Genomic DNA, 24,306 nt, shown 5'->3' on the forward strand with positions numbered 1-24,306 from the left:
AAATTCTGATCAGCCGAGAGCCAGTGGTTCATTGCATATAAAACCCCCATTTATCTTCGTTAAATGTGACTCTAGTCAAGAAAGAAGCATATGCCATTTAAACCCAAATTCCTGACCTGTCTCGACAACAACAACAGGCTTATCCTGAATTAGCCGCATCATAGCCTGTCTTTCCACCCACTACAAGGCCTACAAAGTCAAACATACGCTTGCTTTGCAGGATCCAGAAGAGGTAGTGACAAATATCGTACCATCATCTTCGTTGAGACTGAAAATAATAGTGACGGCAATACTCACCGTGTTTCTGGCGACATCACAGCTGGAATGACATACCAAACCAGGCCTGACGAACGCCCGGAAGTCTCACAAACCTTCCACCACGAAGAATTCCTTGGATGGGCCCAGTAGTTCAGATATCCCGCTGAGGTTATCCATGTGTGTTTGTCAGTTCCACCACCGCATTCCCAGAAGCGATTCAGTCCCAAGTCTTTGCACTATGAACCGTGCAAGTCCGACGAGACATTTTATGCCCCGGCGAGCGGCGCCCGGGATACTTCAAACGCACCGAATGGACTGAGACTAAAACGACTCCTGTATTGTTACAGGTTGATGTCATTGAGTAAGGTGCATCTCGAGAGTAATTGCAGGTGGATGTACCGGCCTTCTTGGCCATGTAATATATCCCCGTTATATATCAAGATGTATATAGAGGATATATTTTTTCTTCTTTTTTGCCATCTCGTCCCTACAAGCTATACCTTCACGGCTAATAGCCACAGTTTTAATTGACACTTTCCCAGGTCTTTATAAGTTAAATGCCTGCCAGAAAGTGTTGAACTTTGAAGCCGAATATTCATAACTAGAAGATATCTCCCGGTAGGTCGTTCTCACAAGAGCTGCCCCAGGGAGACAAAGTTGTACAAATGCCTCGAATGTTATCAGCTAGTCGTCATCTCAGCGAAAATGTGTAAATGAAATGGCGTAGTCCCAGTGACTAAGATACCAGCCAGCTTACAGACTCCCAGTCCACAAGTGTAACATCATAGTCGCACTTCTGCGGCGTATACTCGCTGGATTTGTAAATTATGAAATAGGTTTGATAGAGGCACATATATGTAACTTCTCGTCTCTGAAACGTCTCAATACACTCAGTTGTCTCGAGAACGCCATAACGAGGAAGAGGGTATCATCCGGGCCTCTATACATAGCATAGAGAGGCAATGATGCTCAACGTATAAAAGGTTCTGCCCTTCAACCTCGCTTGTTCCACGTCCATATTTGGTGATGAAGTGCTGGCCAACTCCCACCATCTACTCTGTAAGACGTTCTCCAAGCAACATCGTGGACGGCACAATCTCTTCTTTCATAGGGAACGGTCCGGCCAAGCCATCCGTATCATAAAGTATGAGAGCTGCACAGGCGTCCACATCTTGATAGCTTCTTTTTCGAAGCTCAAGTAATAAATCTATCACAATAAGGCTGAGTCAGTAAAGTAACGGTGTATTTATTTCCAGCCTCGCAGCCGCCACAAGGTTGTCCAGTCGTGCCGCAGATGAGTGGATGACTAATTCAACACAGACGAAAAGCCGAAAACCATCGCAAAGACAACGAACGAACGTCAACCCGCAGACTGCTAGTTTGTCTGTTTGCGAGAGAGATACGCCCAGTGGCTTCTTGCGCTTGGCGATATATAGACCGATGGCAGCTCCAACGGCATCCCTTTCACCGCTCCGGTTCGCCAATGGGTCGGCATCATATACCTTTCCGGCTGGTGAGAAGATCCTAGCCTCAGTCAACGGACCTGGCGAAGTAAGTCGACGCGATGTTCAGAATCCAGAGGAAGCAACCCTTGAGGTGCTGGTAAAGCCTGGCGTAGGCGTCAGTGGTCCGGGAGAGCGGTATGTCGAAGGAGTCCTGCGTGGGCTGTTGGGCCGAGTTATCCTCATGAGAGACAAAAATATGGCGCGCAAAGGGGTGGTCATTACTCTCGTTGTGGCTGAGAATCGCATTGTGGATGGCAAAGTGGACGTTCGAGGTGGAAGCGTAAGTATTCTCTTGTCAACTGGGACCCATGTATCCAATTCTTGTTTTACGGGCTCAAGTCTAAGGACCTGACATCTAACTTCCTACTCCTTTTAGTACCTCTCGATACTGCCTTCTCTATTACATGCCGCGCTCCTCGGATTGTTGTCGGCAGGCATACCAATGGCTATGACATATACTTCGTGCCTAATCGCCATATCACCTTCAAGCGACTTGCTCGCAAACCCATCGACGGAGCAGATAAAAACTAGCACTTCTTTGCACGTTTTGGCATTTTCCTCTAAGGGGAACCTCCTTCTAAGCGAAAGCCAGGGCTCTTTCAATTTACAGCAGTGGGAAGATGTCCACGATCTTGCAGAAAAGCTGTGCCATGCTACTGGCACTAACAATGGGGACGAAGACATCACAATGGACGGAGTGGCTGGCAATACTCCCAAGAATTTCATCCAAGAAACGGTTGAAGATAAGGTTAGAGAAGAATTTGCTTGGAAGCTTGCAGCTGCTTGAGGCATTGAAGGAAAGATGTGTATATCAATACACCATCGATAACCAGCCGAGAACACAATCACGCCGCTACCCTAGCAGTACCCTTGTGGCCATTGCACTGCCAAATATCCTAATTTAGAGACCTTGTTAAACCATACCTCGTCAACGGCTCCTGAGGTATCCTTGGTTACATGGCATATAATTGCTTCCAGAGGTCAATGCTTTCCCCCTGCCACCTCATCTAGGCAGACATTCTATGCCCTACGGCGTGCGGTGACAATGGCTTATACTTTTCCCTCGCTGGGATACCTGTCTGCAATGTATCGAGGGATTCAAATATTCCTTAGGTGACGCCAATGGATCGATATAGTAGCATGGAAGTAACAATATGAATGTCTTTACTGACCTTCTGGTTACTATCGTATGGATTTCGAATAAAGGGTTGATTTCATTTACTTTCTACCATTATCGTGTATAAAAACGGCCCCCGTCCTTCTTCACCCCAGCCTAATTCCGGTGATATACCTATCTAAAGCAAACATGAGCAAGTGAACAGCCTCGAAATATAAACCAAACCACTATATTCGATGTACTTTCCCTGGGAGACACAGGCCTCGTCATTTTTTCCTGCCGTCCATACGGCCTCTCGACATGTGTTCCGTTTTGTTTTGATGCACAAATATGCCCTAGGATAACTGTTTTATACAGCCAGTTTCCAGTTCATTCGCCGAGTGAAATGAGCTTTGGCGGCTACTCTGTTGTTCGACGGTTCCTAATCAGCATCGCTGAGCGAAAACTAATTAGTATGGATGGTACTCACTCCACTGTTTAGTGATCAATCATGGTGTTACACGCCATGATTCGAAGTGCGTATAAGTTGGCAATTTGCACCGCTAGCCCAACAAGTGCAGTGAGCACAAGGACGCCAATAACGGAAAGTGTCGCCATCATTGGGCTCATGGTATGGACTGGTCTGGCCCGGGCCAGCCTTTCTACCGGCATATTGTTTATCTCGCTTGAGTAACAAGCACTCCCGATTATCCCGATCCTGACTCCATTCTCAGTAAATGCAACCAAGTGTCCCTCTTCTTCAGTTATAGGGAGCATCTCAGGATCAATATCTACGTGATATTTTTCCATGTTAGACACTTATCTCAGTTGCGAAAACAAAACAGTCAACGTCGGATCCTGTTCTCGTGAATGAGGGAAATGCGAATATCAAGACCATGGAAGAGCCGGGTTGTCTGAATAAGGGTTATCTCATCCTTTTATTTCGAAGAGCGAGCATTGCCATCTATAAAGACATCCCACACTCGTTCCTCACAATCAAATATACTGGGTATATTCGAGTGTCTGGTCAGCCCTGTATCTGTGCAGAGAAAATAAAACAATCCTCAGAAGCTATGGAGGTTTAATATTGATATTATCCCAATAAAAGGTAATAAGCACGCTTTTTCTTTCTTATGGAGCGAACAGGTCATCAATAAAGGCGACAGAACATGATCATAAACCTTAGTTTATATTCCTCGGCATTCTCCAAAAAGGGAATAAGAAGCAGCTAGGAGCATTGGTTATATGGAACGCCACTGCTTTCCATCAACTACTCCAATAGCTATGCCGACGAGCCTAGTACGGAAAAGAAGGCTTCCCAACATCTCGCATGAGGGAGCGTCTATAGATGCTATACGCCCTAAAAATATTGGAAGACACTACTTCGGAGGGGAAAAGGCCCTTCTTGAAAATGGTTTATGCCCTTCAGGTCATGAATGGATGAAAAGGGGGTGCGCTAGTAGCAAACATCGCTTTGTTCAGGCAGACAGACACTCCGTTGATTTTCAGGGGTATATCAATCTCCATGCTGATCCTTCGATGGCCGCGCGCGGGGTAAACATACCATCGCATGTTTATGCCAGGTAACTCGACGGGGCTAGCATCCTGTGAGTTAGTACAGAGTGTATATGGCCCTACCTTTTACGCTCAGATGTAACATCCTAGGAACTCTAACTAATTAAAACAGGCCTAGCAAGGATTAGAGACGGCAAGAAATACAAGCTTTCCCCTCATTGCTTGACAGGAAAACATCCATGTTGAATGTTTCTTGGTTCTCTCTGATGCGCACGTCCGTGGCATATCCTTCCAGCCAGTTTATACAACTGTGCCTTCATGCCCTGCCACTGCTCTTTTTCGTGTGTAAAAGAGTTCTCTTCGCAGACTGATGTTGCACCCTGGGCTAAACGGGGCCTGGCCTTTTGCTATGCCTGTGTTGGAAGAGACTCAGTTAGCCTGCTAAACCCTACCTTGTGGGTATAGTTCAGGATGCATATACCTACATATACATTCTTGCTGCATCTCCCATGAATAGGCATACCCCAGGCCCAACATTTGGCCATGTTCCCGCCGCTTCTATGCGAATACCGTAGAGTACCTTAGGAAGATATCCGCAGCTATACGATAAATCGGTAGCAATGGGGTTGCCGTATAGCCTATATTGGCATATAAATATCCATGTTCTCACTCTCCAGAGTGTCTAGAGGACTCTATTCCGCAAGAATCCCCCATCCCATCGAACAATCCAAGCCCTGGGTGTCCGTAGCGATGCGCGTTCTCAAATTTGTGTGCCTGTTGGCCTCAGTTGCCGCAGCAAAGCCTACCTCATGGCCATCACACAAGGTCGTTGAGCGTCTTGACTTTGTCCCAGAAGGATGGCAGATGGTTGGTGCCGCAGACCCTACTGCTGTCATTGATTTTTGGCTTGCTATCGAGCGCGAAAACCCAGAAAAACTCTATGACACCATCTATGATGTCTCCACCCCCGGACGTGCACGATACGGCAAACATTTGAAACGCGAAGAATTGGATGATTTGGTGCGCCCAAGAGCAGAGACGAGTGAGAGCATTGTCAGCTGGCTCACTAACGGTGGCGTCAACCCTCAACGTATTCGAGATGAAGGAGATTGGATCAAGTTCTCCACCAATGTCAAGGTTGCTGAGCAGTTGATGAAGACTCAATTCCACGTTTTCAAGGACGATGTAAACTCTGCGTTGAGAATTCGAACTTTGGAATACTCCGTTCCCGCAGCTATATCCGCTCATGTCCAAATGATTCAGCCGACGACCTTATTCGGAAGACAGAAGCCACAGAACAGCTTGATCCTCAACCCCTTGACCAAAGATCTCGAGGGCATGTCGGTTGAAGAATTTGCTGCTTCCAAATGCAGTTATTTGGTTACTACTGCATGCCTTAGAGAATTGTATGGTCTCGGTGACCGTGTCACTCAGGCTAGAGACGATAACCGAATTGGTGTCTCCGGCTTTTTGGAGGAGTATGCCCAGTACCGTGACCTTGACCTCTTCCTATCTCGCTTTGAGCCGTCCGCGAAAGGATTCAACTTCAGCGTAGGCCTTATTGCAGGAGGAAAGAACACCCAGGGCGGCTCGGGAAGCTCTACTGAGGCTAACCTTGACATGCAATACGTCGTTGGTCTCTCTCACAAGGCAAAGGTGACCTATTACTCCACTGCTGGCCGTGGTCCATTGATTCCCGACCTATCTCAGCCAGATCAAGCCTCAAATAACAACGAGCCATACCTTGAACAGCTCCGCTACCTCGTGAAGCTCCCCAAGGACCAGCTTCCATCCGTATTGACAACTTCCTACGGAGACACTGAACAGAGCTTGCCAGCCAGCTACACCAAAGCCACCTGTGATCTTTTCGCTCAGCTCGGAACCATGGGTGTGTCCGTTATCTTCAGCAGCGGCGATACTGGTCCCGGCAGCTCATGCCAAACCAACGATGGCAAGAACTCGACTCGCTTCAACCCTATCTACCCAGCTTCATGTCCATTTGTGACTTCAATCGGTGGAACCGCCGGTACGGAGCCAGAGCGTGCTGTTTCATTCTCTTCTGGTGGATTCTCCGACAGATTCCCTCGTCCACAGTATCAGGATAATGCTGTTAAGGGTTACCTGAAGATACTGGGTAATCAGTGGAGTGGATTATTCAACCCCAATGGCCGAGCTTTCCCGGATATTGCTGCTCAGGGGTCAAATTTTGCCGTCTATGACAAGGGTAGGATGACTGGGGTTTCCGGCACCAGGTATGAACAATATCAGTCATGGTAACCTATATTTAATGAATACACTAACAAACTTTATAGTGCATCTGCTCCCGCTATGGCAGCCATTATCGCTCAGCTGAACGATTTCCGACTGGCAAAGGGTTCTCCTGTCCTCGGATTTTTGAACCCATGGATCTATTCCAAGGGTTTCTCTGGCTTTACGGATATTGTTGATGGAGGTTCTAAAGGCTGCACTGGTTATGATATTTACAGCGGCCTGAAGGCAAAGAAAGTTCCCTATGCCAGCTGGAACGCAACCAAGGGATGGGACCCAGTAACAGGATTTGGTACTCCCAATTTCCAAGCTCTCACTAAAGTGCTCCCCTAAGCGCCTCTACTCAACTTTTGAGCATTCCTGTTGAGTCAGATCCGCCTGGTCAATATGCTATAGCCACCATTATATGCACATGCATAATATATTTAGCACAACAAATCGAAATAACTTTCCAAGTGCCAGGAAGTGTAGTTCTATTTATATAATGGTGAACTTGGCGTGGGCGAGATGCAGCACACCCTGTTTAACTCGGTGTATCATCCATACTGATTGGGCCATTGTAAGGATCCATCGCTGGGATACATGCAAACGCTGTACTACTGCGGAACTCCCAACACATGGCGACGTGAACGCCGCTTCCGTTCTTTTCGCTCCTCTTCCTTCCTCGTCGGAATGGCGTACGGAGTATATAACTATATGTGTCTTCCCTGTGCTGGGTGCCCCGTATGAAGGCCGCCAAGGACCAGTTATTTTGCTGCATGTACGGAGATGCTTATTTTTGGTCCATAGCAAGGATGTTTCGCATCGAAGTCAGAATCCACCGCGATTCGAAGGAGCCGGACGACATGAAACCAGCAGAGGAGGCGGACCTTCCGGGCTGATCCCCCAGTTATTGACACAGACATCAAACATTCGCATATCAAACACCATGATGAATGTGCGAAGTTGGTTGACCACCGTATGTGCCAACTCTAAGAATGCCCGTCCACAGCAGCCAGGGAAGACTAGCGACGCCTGTCACATCTCATCGCTCCACCCTGACATGCAGCTTCGGAGGCTTCTTGCTTGCTGATGTGGCCGCTTGGGTGCTGACTCGCTCGATCTTGATACGAGGATGTGAGATATCAAACATGGTCTGCAGCAAGCCCTGTCTCCTTCATCCCTCTGTTCATGCTGGCTGACCGCATCCTTCAAGCGCTTAGTTAACTAGCTAGATAACTTGTTAGCTGGTTCGCTAGACGGAGTTCGGTAGACAGGCTACGTATAGTTATAAATATAGTGCCGACTTCCGCGGCCGCCGTCGACCCCCTACGCTGCTTAGAAGATCGATCTCTCTCTCAAGCAATCGAAGAAAAGATGAAAGATGGCTGTGGCATCTTCTAAGTCTGCTGTGTCTTTATTTATCCACAGTTAATAGGTATTAACAGGTAGTCGGTTACCCGCTGGTTGGATAGCGTAACTACCCTAGGCCTCCGAGCATCCCGAAGCACGAAACACACCATGGCCGCATCGATGGCAGCCGTCGATAGTGTAGGTATAGAAAGCAGCCATGAACAAAGCAACACAGGCTTGACTTTAGTGCCACCGGAAGTTTCATCGACCTCGCCTCAGCTCACACTGTCCTCGAACCCCTTACCAGCCAGCTACGGCCAGAACAACCGCAAGATCGAGGCCACCGGTTTGGCCATATGTCCCCAATCTCATGATGACGCCACAAGCCAACAAGTCCTTGATACTGCTCCACGAACCGGCGTTTCGCTAGCTGCCTCTCTGACTGGGGTCCTCAACCCGCAAGCCCGAAGTACAACCGCAGTTTCGAAGCATAAGATCGCCGAAGTCCAGACTTCTGATACCAACTCAAAGGATAACAGCGATTTTCTTGCTCATAAGCTCGCTGCGCTGTCCAGTTCACAAATACACGATACAGAAATTGAGAAATCAACTGCTCGCACATCTTTGAAATCGCCTTGTTATTTCCATCAGCGATTCGATGATGCAGTCAATATCGAACGAGTTCTGGATGAAGTAGTCAGTGATGAATGGATGTCACATTCCCGGTTGATGCAGACTGCCACCGGGGTTAGAGAGGTCTCAAAGCATTTGCAACGAAGGTCCATTAAGTTAGCCGTCAAGAATGTCATGATTGTCACCAAGGCACGCGATAACAGCCTAGTATATCTTACTCGAGAACTAGCCGAATGGCTACTGAGCACACCAAGATACGGCAGCGACCTAGGCGTCAATGTCTATGTGGATGCAAAACTGCGTCTATCGAAGCGTTTTGATACTCCCGGATTACTGGAGAAGAACCCACGATTTGAACATATGCTCAAATACTGGACCCCAGATCTCTGCTGGTCACACCCTGAGAAATTCGACCTGGTCATCACCCTTGGTGGCGATGGAACAGTTCTCTTTACTTCCTGGCTTTTCCAGCGCGTCGTTCCCCCAATCTTGTCATTCTCTCTGGGAAGCTTAGGCTTCTTGACGAATTTTGAATTCTCGAAGTACAAAGATCATCTCAACCAAATAATGGGAGATGTAGGAATGCGAGTAAATCTTCGCATGAGATTTACATGTACTGTGTATAGGTCCAACCCGAGGGATTGGAGCAAGACTACTCCAGCTGAGGAGGTGGAACGATTTGAGGTTGTCAACGAACTTGTCATTGACCGCGGCCCGTCTCCTTACGTCTCGAATCTAGAGGGTCTATGGTGACGATGAGCTTCTCACAGTTGTGCAGGCCGATGGCTGCATATTTTCAACACCAACAGGTATCCGTACCCGCAAATATATGAGGTGTATATCAGATCGCTAATACCTAATTTTCAGGTTCAACGGCCTACTCACTCTCAGCAGGTGGATCCCTAATCCATCCATCTATACCAGCTATTCTACTGACACCCATCTGTCCCCACACTCTATCATTCCGCCCTATGGTTCTTTCTGACACACTTCTCCTTCGCGTTGCTGTTCCCCGTCACTCTCGCTCCTCGGCATATTGCTCCTTTGATGGCAAAGGCCGCATAGAGTTACAACGCGGTGACTATGTCACTGTAGAAGCCAGCCAATACCCATTCCCAACTGTTGTCTCTCAAAGCGGAGAGTGGTTCCAGAGCGTCCGCCGCACTTTACGCTGGAACGTAAGAGGAGCCGTTCAAAAGGGCTGGAATGGCAGAGAGGACTGTCCTAATAGTGAAGTTAATACTTTGGCCCTCAACGCCGATAGAGCTTTCGACTCTGGACACTATGAAGAAGACAATTACGATGAACAAGATCCTGATTGGGATATCGATACCGATACCAATGCTGATTTGGGCCCCGGCGTCGACAGTGGCCTTGGACAGAGTGAATGTGGTGACTCGCCCAATACAGGGACGAGTAGCCCTATTCACAGAGTGATGAGTTTATTGAACATTTGATTATTGTGCCCCCCATCGACTTTATCATGTCCCTTCGCCTCAATTTTTTTTTTTTTTTTTCATTTCCTAATGTATGCCATTTTCTTAGGGTGGATTTTCGGTTACAGGCTCTTTTCTTACACTTTTTCTCTACCGGTCCGTTCGCCCAGCTGATACCTAGACATGACTTATACACGATTTATTCATACACCACGATGTTGATATGCTTAATGATCTCATGACTCTCATGAATTATATACGATGTTAGACCTGGTCTTCATTCTACTTCCTAGGCCTCCGCTATAATACTACATCCAATTCACGGTTGTAAAGTATCATTATACTTTGGCTGCAAGCGATCAACAGTCGTCTTATAAACCCGAGGTAACCCCGTATCTTCAAAGGTTACATTGTTGTCCAGTGCCATCTTTGCAATGGCCTTTCCCGCTAAAAAACATACCGGCATTCCATGACCATTGAACCCGGCAAGGATCAGCTGGCCATCTTTTGAAGGTACTTTGCCAATATGGGGCAAGGAATCCGCGGAATACCCCATTACTAAACCATCAAATTAGCATCTACCAAATGCAAATTACGTTTATTGGAAGAAAAGAGAAACACCATACCACCAGTCCAAACTTCCTTTGAATATGCACCACTGTCTTCCCAGCCGGCGAAAGTTCGTTGCATATAATCATCGAAGTACTCCTTAGCAATATCAATCAACACTCCATCATCCGGATTGTTATGCCATTGCTCCAGCAAGGGAGTGAATGTATGGCTTGCTCCGCCAACAATCATACTCCCATCAGGACGTGGAATAAGATATCCTCCTGCTCCAGACCCATGTCGAGTAACATATGTATGTTTTAGAGGCGGTGGTTCTTTCTTCCCATCTGTCGCAGGGGGGACCACAATATGACAGCATAGCCCTTTGCATGGAACAATTGCCTTTGCATATTCTGGAGCCAAAGCAGATGTATACGCATTCGATGCTAGGATGACATTCTTTGCACGTATAATTCCTCTATCATTACCAGTTGTAACCTTCCAGTACCCATCTTCGTCACGCTCAGTGCTAATTTCCAGCACGGGAGTGTTTGTTTGAAGATTCAATCCCTTGGAGACGGCAATCTCCAATAGACCTGATATGAATTTATACGGCCATATATGACCTGCCGGGAAAGAGATATACCCCTTTGCTCCCTTGACTTTCGTTTCCATGAGGTCATCCTGAGATAAAGGTTGTTCTGCAGTAGGAAATCGAAATATTGCATTCCTCATGAAATCATACTTCCCCTGTTGATAGGAGTCAGATGTCAACGGCTCAACTCCACGAAGGACTTTATCCATCACATCTTGATCAAAATAGACATCCAGCGATCTAGTCAAGGTAAGATCACAGTCTATCTTTTCTCGTTCAATCACATCCGCGAGTATCTTAAGATGGGATATCTCGTATTCAATAATTTCTGCTGCTGCTTCGACCCCATGCCGCGAAATGAATTTAGCGGCATGACCGTACATTTCAGGCCGGAGGTGGCCAGCTATATCATTTTTATTATTATTTGTTCAAAAAGTACCATAGAATTGGACGTACCATTTCTCCCTGTGGCCCCAGAACACAGCTGTCTAGCCTCAAGTAAGACGGTACTTGGTGGGGTCTCATTCTCTTGGAATATATGATATGCAACAGAGGCACCAGAGTAGCCTCCTCCAATGATCAAAATATCACATTCCGATGGTAAACTGGGAGTAGACCTGTGGGCATCCAGCTTATGAGGCGATGTGCGCCAAAACGGAGTATTATTATCGAAGCCAGCAGGTGGCTGAGGATATGGCCTTAAGCCCATTATTTAACAACTTCTATCCGGCTTCGGATTTAAACAGATAATAAAGTATAGACAGACAAGCAAAAAAGAAGTGTCCTAAGTCTCAGAAAAAATTGCCCAAGGCCTCTCATATAAGTTAGGATACGAAGAGGGGTCAGCTAGTTATGCAACGTATGATAACCAAACACCAAGTCTCGTAATAGTTCAAAGACCGTTTGATAAGCACATTGCAGATCAGAAAAAGGTCTATATCTTTCAAGAGAATGTTAATATAAGATAACATACATATATGTTTTCAAGACTAACAGTTTCTTTGTAGTTAATGACCCTTGTCAGACTTCTGCCTGGATATCTAGTCTATAAAGTAAAAGACTCAAGAAACCAAACCCCCATCTAGGAATGTAGACAACCTCCGTCTCCCAGGGCGCTCTATCATTATTTATTGTATGAAATTTAGAGAATTTTTCTTCAGGTTTCTGCCATTTTCAAATTTTATAGCCCATTTGGCCATGCTGTAGGCACTCTAATGGCTTTACACCTCTCACCAGTCGCAGCTCTCCGTCAATACGGCAGCAAGCTCCTCTAGCCCCTTCTTGTCAACTTCGTCAAACCCTGAGGGTTCAGCACAATCTATGTCAATGATTGCAACAGTCTATGGACAACGTTAATTGAAAATTGACAAATCAATAATAGCGCCAAAAGACTTACCTCTCCATTTACTAGAATAGGAACAACAATTTCACTCCTACTATCCGCATCACAAGCAATATGTCCTTCCCAATTCAGCACATCAGGTACAATCACGGTCTCTTTCCTTTCAGCCGCAGTGCCGCAAACACCTCTGCCAAAATTGATCCATTGGCAGGCTGGTTTACCCTGGAAAGGGCCTAGGAGAAGTTTGGTTTTGGAGCGAGAGGCCTCGGGTACGGAAGAGGGGAATTTATCTTCTCGGATATAGAATCCTGCCCAGTTTACCGAAGATGAAGGAGCCGGAAGACTGGCGTAGGCATGCCATAGGAGGGAGGCTACATTTGCAGTGTTGCTAAACAACGTCAGTAGTGTGAAATAGTAGGGAGAGGGCTGTTTGAACGGTACCTTATCTATTAACAATAGTAAAATTTCAGGCCTTAATTAGTTTCGTTAACACGTAACATAATATTGGCTGGGATGCGTACCCAATGCCGTTGTCCTTCTATCAGTCCCTTTGTCTGCTGTATGACTTGTTTATAGATCTCCTCCTTCGAGGCCCCTGCGGGGAAATATGATGAGTCTGCGTGTGGCTATACTACCCTTTAGCACCTATAGCGACTGATGAATGGATAAGACAGACCATTTTGACTGAAGTATATGTTTTTCAATCCAATCGACGGTATTGAGAGACAATAACTGAAATATTCAAATGCGTTCACCGTCGGTGGAACATGTTTAGTTCTATGGCGGGGAAGGCGGCCGAGGATTACTAAGAGGAGATAAGCTCGGAGATAAGCTATTTATATGAAACTTCAACCTTCATCGTTTTCCTAGCTATGAAGAAGGTAGAACATATTAACTGCATCACTCATTGTACTTCATTTTTCATTACGTAGCTATTTAATTTTCCAGGCACAAAACGTTGTCATCTTCGGCGCAAAAAGGCCTGGGTGAAGCAGCTCGATCCCTGTTCGTAAAGTTCCCGCCCGTTCCTCTCTCTAGATAGGCTGCTGTACTAAATGCAATAGCGAAACATGGGTTGACGTATTTCTTTGTTGTATTCATGTTGTGCCCCCCTTTGTTGTCGCCTTTTGTTTTCGGTAGAAAATACTGAAATGGTTTCACTTGGCTGAGGGCTTGATAACTTTCTTAACGACTTCCTCAACCTCGTCCCAGTCTCTGCTGTCCACTCTCATGATATCTGTTCCGAAGTATTTCTGGATATCCATGAGCATGGTCCATTCTTCCTTGTTGGACACAAAGGAGACTGCAACACCGACACGGCCGAATCGGCCTGTACGACCGATACGGTGAAGATAGGTTTGAGGATCGGCGACACGTTCCCCGGCACCAGGAGCATGGAGCTCGGGTATATCCTGAGCAGGAATGTTAGTTTAATGGTGTTGTTAAGACGTGTTTCATGTTAGAGCTGAACTGACGTAATTGATAACCATGGAGACAGTCTGTACATCTATTCCTCGGGCAAGTACGTTGGTAGTAATGAGTACTTTGGCGGTACCCTTACGGAAACTGTCGATAACCTCGTCACGCTTCTGACCCTCTACACCACCAGTAAGAGAGACGACAGTGTGGCCTTCATCTACCATGCGGCGTTCAATTTCAACAGCTGAGGCACGTGTCTAGAACATAGTTAGTCCTGTTGATTGCTGATCAATAAAAGAGAGGCAACAATACCTTGACGAAGATGATGGATGATCCGATTGTTAATAGACCATAGAATTTAACGAGAATTTCATATTTATGATCTGTGGAGTCGCAGTCGAGATACAGCTGCTTGATTCCCTCGACGGTGAGTTCTTCGTGCTTCAGAGTAAGCTGGTTGGCATTAGGCGCAAACTTGTGTGCATATCGGACGACAGAGTCTGGGAAAGTAGCTGAAAACAAGACTATCTGTGTGGTTTTTGGTAGAGATCTGGTGAAGCAGATTAGCATCCAATGAATTCGGATAGGTTTATTGGGCGAGTACTTACGACTTCATACGGATGCACTGGTCACCTAAACCTTGCTGATCCAACATGTTATCAGCCTCATCCAGCACCAAAACTTTAACGTGCTGTGTGTTGAACAGTCTCTTTCGAATGAAATCCTGGACAGTTCCCGGGGTGCCAACGACCAAGGAAGCTTCAACAGGCTGGTTTCTGTTCGTCTCCATGGGCACTAGCGTAGCAATCTTCAGTCCTTCAATGAAAGAGCCCATGACCTGCACCACACCAACGATCTGACGGGCAAGCTCACGACTAGGCGCGAGGATAAGAGCTTGTGGGACATTGATCATTTCGGGAGTAACTTCGAGGCGGCTGAGCACGTTGAGAACGAAAGCAGCTGTCTTTCCAGTTCCAGACTGAGATTGACCGATCATGTTCTGTGGAGGGTTCGACATGAGAAGTGGGAGGGCACGTTCCTGGATCTTGGATGGTCGACTAAATCGCATTTGACGCAAACCTCGCAGGACGGCCTCGTCGCTGAACAAGCAGCCGGGTATGAATAAGTCTGAGCCGTACAAATAAAGGGAGAAAGCAAGGAACGAACGAGGTAGGGTGGCGACTCACAGGCCGAGTTCTTCGAAGCTCTTGATGGAGTATAGAGGGTTGTTTGGATCCGCCTGGAGGTCACTCAGCTGGACGTTGACGGTGTATTCAGAGTCACGAAGCATCGAGGCTCCTGTCCGGTAAGCAGCACCATCTGTCTGAGCATCTTCAACGCCGCCTGAAGATTCTTCTGGCTGTGTATCAACCTCCTTTCCCTTGGAGTCCGCAAACGAAGCTCTGTCTGCCAGCGGGGTACCAGCTGCTGGGTTTTCGGACGCCATGGTTACGGTGTAGTCGCGGTTGCGAGGGTGGATGATCGGTTTCAGCGGTCAAAAAGAGGTAGAGGACGCCGAATGCAGGTCAGAAAGGCGGTTGCTGTGTTTTTATTGATTGAGTGAGTAGTATTGATAGCAGCCTGCGTGAAGAGATTGTTTACCTAGTTATCGTGTCGCGGGGAGATCAGCACGCTGGGTATCAGTTTTGAAACCGCCACCGAGTGTCGACTTGGAGTAGCTGGGCGATAGCTACAGCCAAACGAGACTATCCTAAGGTTAGATATATCTTCCTGCTCTGTCGAGTGATTCCTCGACAGCGTCTTTGGCCTTTTTGTCTCGTCTTCGACTTCTTTTTGCTGCCGAAATTGAAGAAGCTCAAAGGGCGATGTTGCTTAGTCAGCTGTAAAACTAGTTTGTGGCTAGCAAAAGGGGTAATATCATTGGATACTTTTTAATTTCAGAGCTCTTCTATTGGTTAAACTTTAAATTATTAACGTGACCACTAGTAAATTGAATGAGGTTATGATGACTAAGCTTTCCTCCGCTCTTTAGAAGATATTGAGAATTTGAGATGCTCTAAAAGACTTGAAGAGTTTGATATTAAGAGGCTTAAGAGAAGCTTAGGAGGCAGTTGGACACAAGGTGAACAGTAGTCATATGTTTTTTTATCAATGTTGCATTGTGACTACTTTAACTACAGTCTTATTCACCTAAAAAGTCTTTGATATCTATTGTTTCAATAGCATCAAGCTAGTAGTTAGTTAGCTAACAAATGGCATGCAATGTAGAGACGAAAGCCTAGGATATCCTAGCACAATAGCGGAGGTCAACTAGTTATTCACTGTCTTACCTGCTATAGGGGAGATAGTAGTAGATAAACAGGTGCTCAGTTTCCTCGAATCCTATCTACAACAAACAAGTCAATATCGTAGAGAAACTGCTACCCGCCCTCCAGTAACTTATAAGCAGGTCGTAACTAGGTACGACGTAGATAGTTGGTAGTAAACAGATCGTATCCAGGGCATCCTTTTTGTGTTGTCTCAAATATGCAGCCTGATTACGTAGTTGGTTGCTCTGGCTGTGGCTTGGAGGCGTCAAAAGTGGCTGCTGGGATTCGCATAGTGACTTACAACCGGAACAAACAACCACCAGAGGCAACGAAGAGACACACGACCGGAAGAAACGAGAAGGACGAGCGAAAAGGGACCGTATACAGCTGCTGCAGATGCTAGCTATGCATGCTCTCTCCTGCGGCTCTGCTCTACCGGGTGCTTTCCATGCTCGCTGGGCCGCTGGCCTCTGAATCCAACCCGCCCGGTCCCTTGAGATAAACAAGTATACATCTGTCTTGACCGGGTAGACGATAATAAACAACAACTACATAAGCGATGGCGGACACGGTCAACCCGCAGTTCGGCGCGGAGCTCAAGGTAAGTCACTTCGCACCTTATCAAGTTCGGGTTCATTAGCTCACTGCTGGGGACAGGATGCCTTCAAGCCCGTAAACGCCTGGGTACGTTTGAGATGGAACATACGACCCCCTCCCCCCACAACAAGACAGCAACAGTTTTATTGACAGCGCCCAGGTCTCCGTCGGCATAAACTGGCTAGATGAGATACAGCAGTTCTACCGCGACCGCAGCGTGATCGAAAAGGAGTACGCAGCGAAAATAACCGCTCTCTGTCGCAAATATCATGATCGCAAGTCGAAGAAGTCCAGCACCCTCAGCGTCGGAGATACCCCCGTCATGACCCCCGGATCGCTTGAGTCAGCTTCCCTGACGACCTGGACTACACAACTAACAGCCCTGGAGGCAGAGGCCTCAGCCCGAGACAAGTTTGGTGCCGATCTGGTCTTTCGGATAGCGGAGCCGTTGAAGCAGACTGCAGGGAGGTTGGAGGAGTTGCGCAAGAACCACTCGGAGTATGCGACAAAGCTGGAAAAGGAACGGGATGCGTCCTACGGTGACTTGAAGAAGAGTAAAGGGAAATACGACGGAGTCTGTCAGGAGGTCGAGAATAAGAGGAAGAAGGTAGAGGGCTCGTTTGACCATGGAAAGCAGAAGGCTCAGCTTTCATATCAAAATCAGATTGCGGAGATGAATAATGTCAAGGTATGTCTTTCCACTCCTCTTCACTTATTCAAGGATGATGCTAATTGTTTCTGTAGAATACGTATCTAATTGCTATAAACGTCACGAATAAACTAAAAGAGAAATATTATCATGAATATGTACCAGAATTGCTTAATGTGAGCTACCACTCCTTTTCGGGCTGTCCTCCTCTGCTAATGCTAGTATAGGGCCTACAGGACCTGAATGAAACCAGGGTGGGCAAGCTGAATGCCATTTGGACACTGGCCGCAGAGCTGGAGAAGGCTACACTAGCCCAGGGCCAGGAACAGGTTTCACACATCCTGACCGAGATCCCACGCAACGAACCTCGACTAGACTCAATGATGTTTATGCGCCACAACACTGCTCACTGGCAGGAGCCGCTAGACATGCAGTTCGAGCCCAGTCCCGTATGGCACGACGAGCCCACCATGGTCATTGATGAGCCAGCCAAGGTGTTCCTACGCAACTTGCAGAGCAAGAGCAAGAGCCAGATGAAGGAGCTGAAGGCCGAAGCAGACAAGAAGAGACGGGAAGTGGAGAATGCAAAGAAGGTCCGACAGAGCATCCGCGATGGTACCGATAAGCGTGACGAGGTCGAGGTCGTGCGGGCCGTATTTGCCCTGCAAGAGGACCTCCATCTGCTCGACCGGAAACGGCTGACTGGCGAGATCGAAGTATCAACCGTCTCCTCCGTAGTAGGTGACCTTTCGCTGGGAGCAAAGAACCATAACTTCCGGGCACAGACATTCAAAATTCCTACCAACTGTGACCTGTGCGGTGAGAGGATATGGGGTCTCTCAGCCAAGGGGTTCGACTGTCGAGATTGTGGCTATACGTGCCATAACAAATGCGAGATGAAGGTGCCCGCCGAGTGTCCCGGCGAACAGACCAAGGAAGAGCGGAAGAAGCTGAAGATTGAGAGACAGGAGCAGGCCAATGCGGCTCCAGCAGCACTGCCGGACATCAGTCCACGCGTTTCGACGCCTAGCACGGCTGAACTTCCAGCCTTGTCGAGACGGGATACCATGAACTCGTTGAGTTCTGGATACTCGTCCAATGCGATTAACAAATCTACTTCCGCGCTGTCTATCAGCCAACCTGCCAATGGCGGGACAACTTCAACATCACCGGCTATAGCTGAGCTACCAGATACGAGTGGCACTACCCCTACTGCTGCTGCCCCTGCTGCCACAAAGAAGCCGGCCGTAGCTGCTCCGAGGAAGAACCGGATACTGGCTCCTCCTCCGGCGCAGTACGTGAGTGCACCCCCTGCACCGTCGGCCAACGACTCCAAGGGAAGCTCTGCCGAGCCTGGCGGGAAGATGATGTATGCCTACCAGGCCAATGGGGAGGATGAGATAACAGTAGACGAGGGGCAAGAGGTCGTCGTCGTCGAATCAGACGGTACTATTTTCCTTTCCTAGCATTAATTCCCCCCTGTTCCCCTATATAATGTCCAACAACTAACAAGCGTAGACGGCTCTGGCTGGATGCGGGTGCGAGCCAACGGACAAACGGGTCTAGTCCCAGCCTCCTACGTCGAACTATCACCAACACCTGCAGCATCACCCAACCCCAACGGCAGCAGCAGCACTGCCCATGACAACGGCAACGGTCGCCCTGAGTCAACATACTCCACCTCTAGCGCTTCACTTGCGAGCGGCACTAACCCAGCAGCAGCCGGTAAACGACGCGGTCCTGCCGTGGCCCCCAAACGAGGAGCAAAGAAGCTGCAGTACGTAGTAGCCATGTATGACTACGAGGCGCGCACCGATGCCGAATGGAGTATGTCTGAAGGTGACCGGTTCGTGCTGGTCAATCGAGACAGCGGCAACGGCTGGGCGGACGTCGAGAAGGGAGGCCTGACCAAGTGTGTGCCAGCTAATTACATCGAAGATGCATGATTTGTCCTGGCCCATCTCTCTTCTTCATGCATGTATATAGCATGATTAAATGCTACTTGGGTTTAGATGGTTGGATATGTCTCGTTCTCCTATTTTTGTCATCCCCACGCATGTACATTTGGTTATGCGGCTTTCTCACTCAGCCCGTCGCTGTCTCCAGCTCTGCTCCTGCTCTATGTTTGGCCCCCCTGAGCCTGAGGATGACCGACGATGACTTGATGCCGATGACGCCGGCCAAGCGATGTGCAACTTCATTGCAGTGTGAAACAGGGTGGATAGAAGCACAGCGCACGAGAAGTGAGAAGGGAGACAGCCACTCCCCTTGCCAATGATGATTAAGATCATCAGGGGGCCGCCGATGCCGTCTCTCTCTCAGATCATCGTCTTTTCTTCTTCTGGCGCTTTCCTGTCATCGTGCCACCGCCACCTACAAGCATGGACAAGGCTCTCTCCACCAGTCGACACAGAGTCACTTAGTCAAGGACGGACAGGGCCATCGACTGGCTGATCAAGAGTCATGGGCCCAGAGTAGCTCGGCGGGTCAGAGTGACTTGCTGCCTGGTGGGAAACGCTGGCAAACCGAAGTACCGCGGCCCCAGCCCCTGACCCGCCCTGCATCGTCCTTTCTTACGCGGCTTGCTTGGTGGATCAGAAAAAGTAAAACATCGAGAAAGTTGGATTTCAGGGCTTTTTCTTTACTTAGAGACGGCCATCTCACTTGTTCTTCTTCTTCCTCTGCTTCTTCTTTTTTCAACTTTCGTATCTTCTTCACTTTCGTTCACTCACTCGTTATTCCTACTTACTCACCAAAGGGAAAGCAAGATACACGCTCGTTTCAAGGCGTCTCTTTCCCTCGGGCTCGTCACTCTTTAAACAGCCCGCCTTATTTCTCTCGCTCTCTCGACTTCAGTGTCAGCTTCCGCTTCGATTTCGACTTCGATTTCACGATGAAGGCCACTATTGCTACCTTGGCCGTTGCCCTCGGGGCCTCCACTGCCCTCGCTGGCTCTATTACTCCGGTCACCGTCAAGGGAAATGGTAGGCTGCGACCGGACCTGCACAATAACACAACCGGCGGCTAACAGTGTCAACAGCTTTCTTCAAGGGAGATGAGCGCTTTTACATCCGTGGAGTGTAAGTATTGCTCTATATATCTGCTGCATATCTCTGTCTTGTTCTTTTGTACGAGATTGCTAACAAGTTGACGTTGATAGTGATTACCAGCCTGTACGTGATAAGAGATAAGCAACAGCAGAAGCGCCAGACATTACGATTAACACTCGACAGGGCGGTTCCTCCAAAGTCGTCGATCCTATTGCCGATGTTGAGACCTGCAAGCGAGACATCAAGTACTTCAAGGAACTTGGCCTCAACACCATCCGTATTTACACCGTCGACAACACCAAGAACCATGACGAGTGCATGAAGCTCCTCGCCGATGCTGGCATCTACCTCGTCCTCGACGTCAACACCCCCAAGTACTCTCTCAACCGAGCTGGTATGTTCCATGTTTGCTCGGCAAATCTGACATCGAATGTCAGTGCTAATTGACTTGTGCAGATCCCGAGATCTCTTACAATGCTGTCTATCTCCAGAGCATCTTTGCTACTGTCCAGATGTTCGCCAAGTACGACAACACCTTGGCCTTTTTCTCTGGAAATGAGGTCATCAACGATGGCAAGACTTCCACAGTTGCTCCTTTCGTCAAGGCCGTCACCCGTGACATCCGTAATTTCATCAAGCAGCGCGGTCTCAGAAAGGTTCCAGTTGGCTACTCTGCTGTATGTCATTGTTCATTCTTCCAGGAGATATTCTAGATAAACTAACGAGTGCTAGGCCGACATCGACTCCAACCGCGAGCAAACTGCTCACTACATGAACTGCGGCTCTGATGAGGAGCGTAGCGACTTCTTCGCCTTCAACGACTACTCCTGGTGCTCTCCATCTTCCTTCCAGACCTCTGGATGGGACAAGAAGGTTGAGACATTCTCCGACTACGGCATTCCCATCTTCTTGTCTGAGTATGGATGCAACCTCAACAAGCGTGACTTCAGCGAGGTCGAGTCTCTCTACTCCAAGGAGATGACTGGCGTCTACTCTGGCGGTCTCGTCTACGAATACTCCCAGGAGCCCAGCAACTACGGTCTTGTTGAGATCAAGGGTAGCTCTGATCCATCCAAGCTCAAGGACTACAACGCCCTCAAGGAGGCATTCAGCAAGGTCAAGAACCCCTCTGGTGACGGTGGTTACAACAAGAAGGGCGGTGCCAGCAAGTGCCCTGCCAAGAAGGCCCCCGTCTGGGATGTTAACGGCGAGGAGAAACTCCCAACTCTCCCAACTGATGCTCAGAAGTACATGAAGGATGGTGCTGGTGATGGCCCAGGTCTCACCGGCTCCGGTAGTCAGTCCTCTGGATCCAAGGCTGAAGGCCCCAACACCAGCGGTGACAGCAATGGTGGTTCCTCTGGCTCAGGCAACAATGGCAACCATAGCGCCGCTGCTGGTCTTCATGCCCCTGCTTCCCTTGCAGTTGTCGTCGCTATCGGCCTGTCCACCCTCTTTGGTGCATCCATGATCATGATCTAAAGGGTTCGTTTTTCTTGTACAGTCGGTTGCGTATTAATGTCCCCCCTGGGTTTGAAATGGATGGGTGCCTGGGATCTGGTAACCCTTGCTCAACATTGTGTTTTAAAGCGGAGTGGCCTTCCCTTGTATGAACGAATAGGCCTTCGGTAGTCGTATATTGCAGTTGTCAGCCGGTCTTCTGAAGTCTTTGCGTTATTGTTCTGAATTTGATTTCCCTTTTTCTATTCTTCTACTTCTTTTATTCTTTTACTCGTTAGCTTGCTCCGCTTCTAGACTGTATTAACTTAATGATTAATATTGATTCATTTACCACTGTCCAGCTCTCTTTTCCTTCAAGCTCGCATGGTCGTCTAAACATCCAATCGTCTTCGGTCTTCTAGTGTACTTGGTCTTCTGCCGGAAATAGCGGAAACCGCCGACTTTGTTCTCCAAGCCCGGGTGGTCTAGTTGGCTATGATTCTCGCTTAGGGCCTTAACCCTAAGTACTTATATGCGAGAGGTCCCGCGTTCGAATCGCGGCTCGGGCCCATTCTTTTTTGTCTTTTTGCTACTGATAGATAGATGTCGAAGCTAGAAAGTAGGTGTATCCTATCTTCTTCGACTGTTGTTATTTTTGGTTGGTTAGCTGTATTTTTGGAGGCTGTGTTGGAAGCTGCAGTTATTGATTGGTCAAGTGTCGTTGACTCAGGGGTAAAAAGTAAGTGAGCGTGAAGAGCAGTAAGTAAGGAGTAAAAGAAGAAGGAAAACGACGGTGACATGAATATAGGCTGCTCATAGAGATATAATCAACTGGTACATTCTAATCACAAATAAAACATGCTCTCTTCGTAATCATTCATGCATTTTCTGACTGTACGGTTTGCTATATCAAGAACAAACATTAGCATCATATACAAATGATAATCAGTATAAACGAAATGTCACTTACCACTAGCCAGTCCATTCCCTCGTTGATACCCTTGCCATCAATGGCAGAACACGCCACTATACTCCAGTTTCGATCTCGTAGCTCTCCCAGCTTCAAAGCTTCTGATATCTCACCAGCCCCTTTGGCGCCAGGCTGATCCTGCTTGTTTGCAAAGACCAATAGCGCGGCCTCTCGTAGCTCTTCCTCGTTAAGCATCGCAGCTAGCTCGTCTGATGCTGTACCCAGTCGCTCAATGTCTGTTGAGTCAATAACGAATATTACAGCAGCTGTATTGGCATAGTAGCATCTCCAGTAGGGCCGTATGGATGTTTGACCTCCAAGATCCTGTTCGTGTTTACCTGTTAGATCCTTGACGCTGATACTTCAAAGATGATGTTACGCTGTTATGGCGTCAAGGGGTACTCACCCAAACGTTAAAGTTAAGATTTTTATATGTGACTGACTCGACATTGAATCCAATGGTAGGTATTGTAGTAACGACCTCTCCGATCTATATCATGGTGATGACAGAATGTAAGCTTCTCTTCACTTTACTCGCGGGTTGTCGGGCTGTTGATCTGACGGCGGAAATAGAGAGGGTTCACACCTTTAACCGATAAAGGAGGGTGGTTTTGCCAGCATTATCCTATAATCCAAGAGCACCAGTTAGCACCCACCCCGTAAAAAAAATGCTTCTAGATGTGAGTGCTGTGGGGGTACAGGTCCATACAAGTCCCAGTATCAGAATCCGGATCTCCTTCTTTGTCCACAACCAGCCGGATACAAGCTTAGATAGTGATCCACCCATTTTGTCTGTAGATATCCAGTTAACCCAAGTGGTATGCGTTCAAAGGACGGCGGTGGTTCAGGGTAAGAGCCTGACCGCCAGACAAGGATATGCAGGCGTATAAAGCGTCAAAGCACGCCGTCAGGTAGCTCTTTTTGTAGTCTGGCGGAGACGGAGAGACTTCGTCCAGCAGATATGTCCCCTAGGTACGTTATAGGGGGCGGTAGCGGCTGTTATCGTATCGTCGTCAAGAGGAGAAGCGTTGGCGGGTTCAAGGGGCGCTTTGTAGGCGAGTTGACTGGTCTGCGCGGGCAAAAAAGAGACGGCTCTCCGGGTATTTGATAAAAAGGGAGAAAAAGAGACAGGAAAAGACGAGAGTTAACTGCAGCAAAAACCAGCGCAGAGTAACTTCTTAACGGCTTTCTGCAGGCCGAAAAATAACTAGTAAATACATTCATCCATTACAAATTAACTAGAGGTGAGGGCGTGGGCCGCAGTGTTTCTTCTTCCTAGTGGCGTTTTCTCCCTCAAGCTGCAGACCAGCAAGCTTCGATCGCCAAAACCGCAACGACCTGCAACCAACTCTCCAGCCTCACAGCCCACGACAACGACTAGC

General features: G+C 47.9%; 11 protein-coding genes and 1 non-coding gene across 12 annotated transcripts; 6 read left to right on the forward strand and 6 right to left on the reverse strand.

Annotated features, from left to right (window-relative positions):
• Positions 1 to 75: 75 nt before the first annotated feature.
• On the reverse strand, positions 76 to 435 carry MGYG_00754 (hypothetical protein; the record flags this gene model as incomplete). The annotated part of the gene is made up of 4 exons (XM_003176618.1): positions 76 to 180; positions 208 to 268; positions 298 to 319; positions 372 to 435. 4 exons carry the CDS (start codon positions 433 to 435, stop codon positions 76 to 78), a joined length of 252 nt encoding a protein of 83 aa, XP_003176666.1.
• A 1,263-nt stretch (positions 436 to 1,698) lies between these two features.
• MGYG_00755 (hypothetical protein) lies at positions 1,699 to 2,550 on the forward strand (the record flags this gene model as incomplete). The annotated part of the gene is made up of 2 exons (XM_003176619.1): positions 1,699 to 2,043; positions 2,140 to 2,550. The coding sequence occupies 2 exons, from the start codon at positions 1,699 to 1,701 to the stop codon at positions 2,548 to 2,550; spliced, it is 756 nt and encodes a 251-aa protein (XP_003176667.1).
• An 807-nt stretch (positions 2,551 to 3,357) lies between these two features.
• On the reverse strand, positions 3,358 to 3,669 carry MGYG_00756 (hypothetical protein; the record flags this gene model as incomplete). Its single annotated transcript, XM_003176620.1, has 1 exon — positions 3,358 to 3,669. One exon carries the CDS (start codon positions 3,667 to 3,669, stop codon positions 3,358 to 3,360), a length of 312 nt encoding a protein of 103 aa, XP_003176668.1.
• A 1,455-nt stretch (positions 3,670 to 5,124) lies between these two features.
• Positions 5,125 to 6,975, forward strand: MGYG_00757 (tripeptidyl-peptidase 1; the record flags this gene model as incomplete). The annotated part of the gene is made up of 2 exons (XM_003176621.1): positions 5,125 to 6,626; positions 6,687 to 6,975. 2 exons carry the CDS (start codon positions 5,125 to 5,127, stop codon positions 6,973 to 6,975), a joined length of 1,791 nt encoding a protein of 596 aa, XP_003176669.1.
• Positions 6,976 to 8,142: 1,167 nt separating this feature from the next.
• MGYG_00758 (NAD kinase 2) lies at positions 8,143 to 10,064 on the forward strand (the record flags this gene model as incomplete). The annotated part of the gene is made up of 2 exons (XM_003176622.1): positions 8,143 to 9,349; positions 9,475 to 10,064. The coding sequence occupies 2 exons, from the start codon at positions 8,143 to 8,145 to the stop codon at positions 10,062 to 10,064; spliced, it is 1,797 nt and encodes a 598-aa protein (XP_003176670.1).
• Positions 10,065 to 10,362: 298 nt separating this feature from the next.
• On the reverse strand, positions 10,363 to 11,896 carry MGYG_00759 (FAD dependent oxidoreductase superfamily protein; the record flags this gene model as incomplete). The annotated part of the gene is made up of 3 exons (XM_003176623.1): positions 10,363 to 10,601; positions 10,670 to 11,590; positions 11,644 to 11,896. The coding sequence occupies 3 exons, from the start codon at positions 11,894 to 11,896 to the stop codon at positions 10,363 to 10,365; spliced, it is 1,413 nt and encodes a 470-aa protein (XP_003176671.1).
• A 520-nt stretch (positions 11,897 to 12,416) lies between these two features.
• MGYG_00760 (yebR protein) lies at positions 12,417 to 13,208 on the reverse strand (the record flags this gene model as incomplete). The annotated part of the gene is made up of 4 exons (XM_003176624.1): positions 12,417 to 12,527; positions 12,584 to 12,970; positions 13,051 to 13,124; positions 13,175 to 13,208. The coding sequence occupies 4 exons, from the start codon at positions 13,206 to 13,208 to the stop codon at positions 12,417 to 12,419; spliced, it is 606 nt and encodes a 201-aa protein (XP_003176672.1).
• Positions 13,209 to 13,686: 478 nt separating this feature from the next.
• Positions 13,687 to 15,395, reverse strand: MGYG_00761 (ATP-dependent RNA helicase DBP5; the record flags this gene model as incomplete). The annotated part of the gene is made up of 5 exons (XM_003176625.1): positions 13,687 to 13,941; positions 14,005 to 14,205; positions 14,261 to 14,498; positions 14,557 to 15,048; positions 15,136 to 15,395. The coding sequence occupies 5 exons, from the start codon at positions 15,393 to 15,395 to the stop codon at positions 13,687 to 13,689; spliced, it is 1,446 nt and encodes a 481-aa protein (XP_003176673.1).
• Positions 15,396 to 16,777: 1,382 nt separating this feature from the next.
• Positions 16,778 to 19,410, forward strand: MGYG_00762 (hypothetical protein; the record flags this gene model as incomplete). The annotated part of the gene is made up of 5 exons (XM_003176626.1): positions 16,778 to 16,819; positions 16,976 to 17,503; positions 17,560 to 17,640; positions 17,692 to 18,910; positions 18,983 to 19,410. 5 exons carry the CDS (start codon positions 16,778 to 16,780, stop codon positions 19,408 to 19,410), a joined length of 2,298 nt encoding a protein of 765 aa, XP_003176674.1.
• Positions 19,411 to 20,357: 947 nt separating this feature from the next.
• Positions 20,358 to 21,996, forward strand: MGYG_00763 (1,3-beta-glucanosyltransferase gel1; the record flags this gene model as incomplete). Its single annotated transcript, XM_003176627.1, has 6 exons — positions 20,358 to 20,448; positions 20,505 to 20,544; positions 20,625 to 20,637; positions 20,698 to 20,908; positions 20,971 to 21,191; positions 21,247 to 21,996. 6 exons carry the CDS (start codon positions 20,358 to 20,360, stop codon positions 21,994 to 21,996), a joined length of 1,326 nt encoding a protein of 441 aa, XP_003176675.1.
• A 432-nt stretch (positions 21,997 to 22,428) lies between these two features.
• On the forward strand, positions 22,429 to 22,523 carry MGYG_10509. Its single transcript has one exon. It is a non-coding gene; the product is annotated as a tRNA-Pro (tRNA).
• Positions 22,524 to 22,831: 308 nt separating this feature from the next.
• On the reverse strand, positions 22,832 to 23,711 carry MGYG_00764 (ADP-ribosylation factor 1; the record flags this gene model as incomplete). Its single annotated transcript, XM_003176628.1, has 5 exons — positions 22,832 to 22,858; positions 22,925 to 23,248; positions 23,331 to 23,414; positions 23,511 to 23,549; positions 23,634 to 23,711. The coding sequence occupies 5 exons, from the start codon at positions 23,709 to 23,711 to the stop codon at positions 22,832 to 22,834; spliced, it is 552 nt and encodes a 183-aa protein (XP_003176676.1).
• Between the last annotated feature and the right edge of the window lie 595 nt (positions 23,712 to 24,306).

The sequence above is a fragment of the Nannizzia gypsea genome, genomic scaffold (genome assembly GCF_000150975.2).
Source record: "Nannizzia gypsea CBS 118893 supercont1.1 genomic scaffold, whole genome shotgun sequence".
Classification (NCBI taxonomy): Eukaryota; Fungi; Ascomycota; class Eurotiomycetes; order Onygenales; family Arthrodermataceae; genus Nannizzia; species Nannizzia gypsea.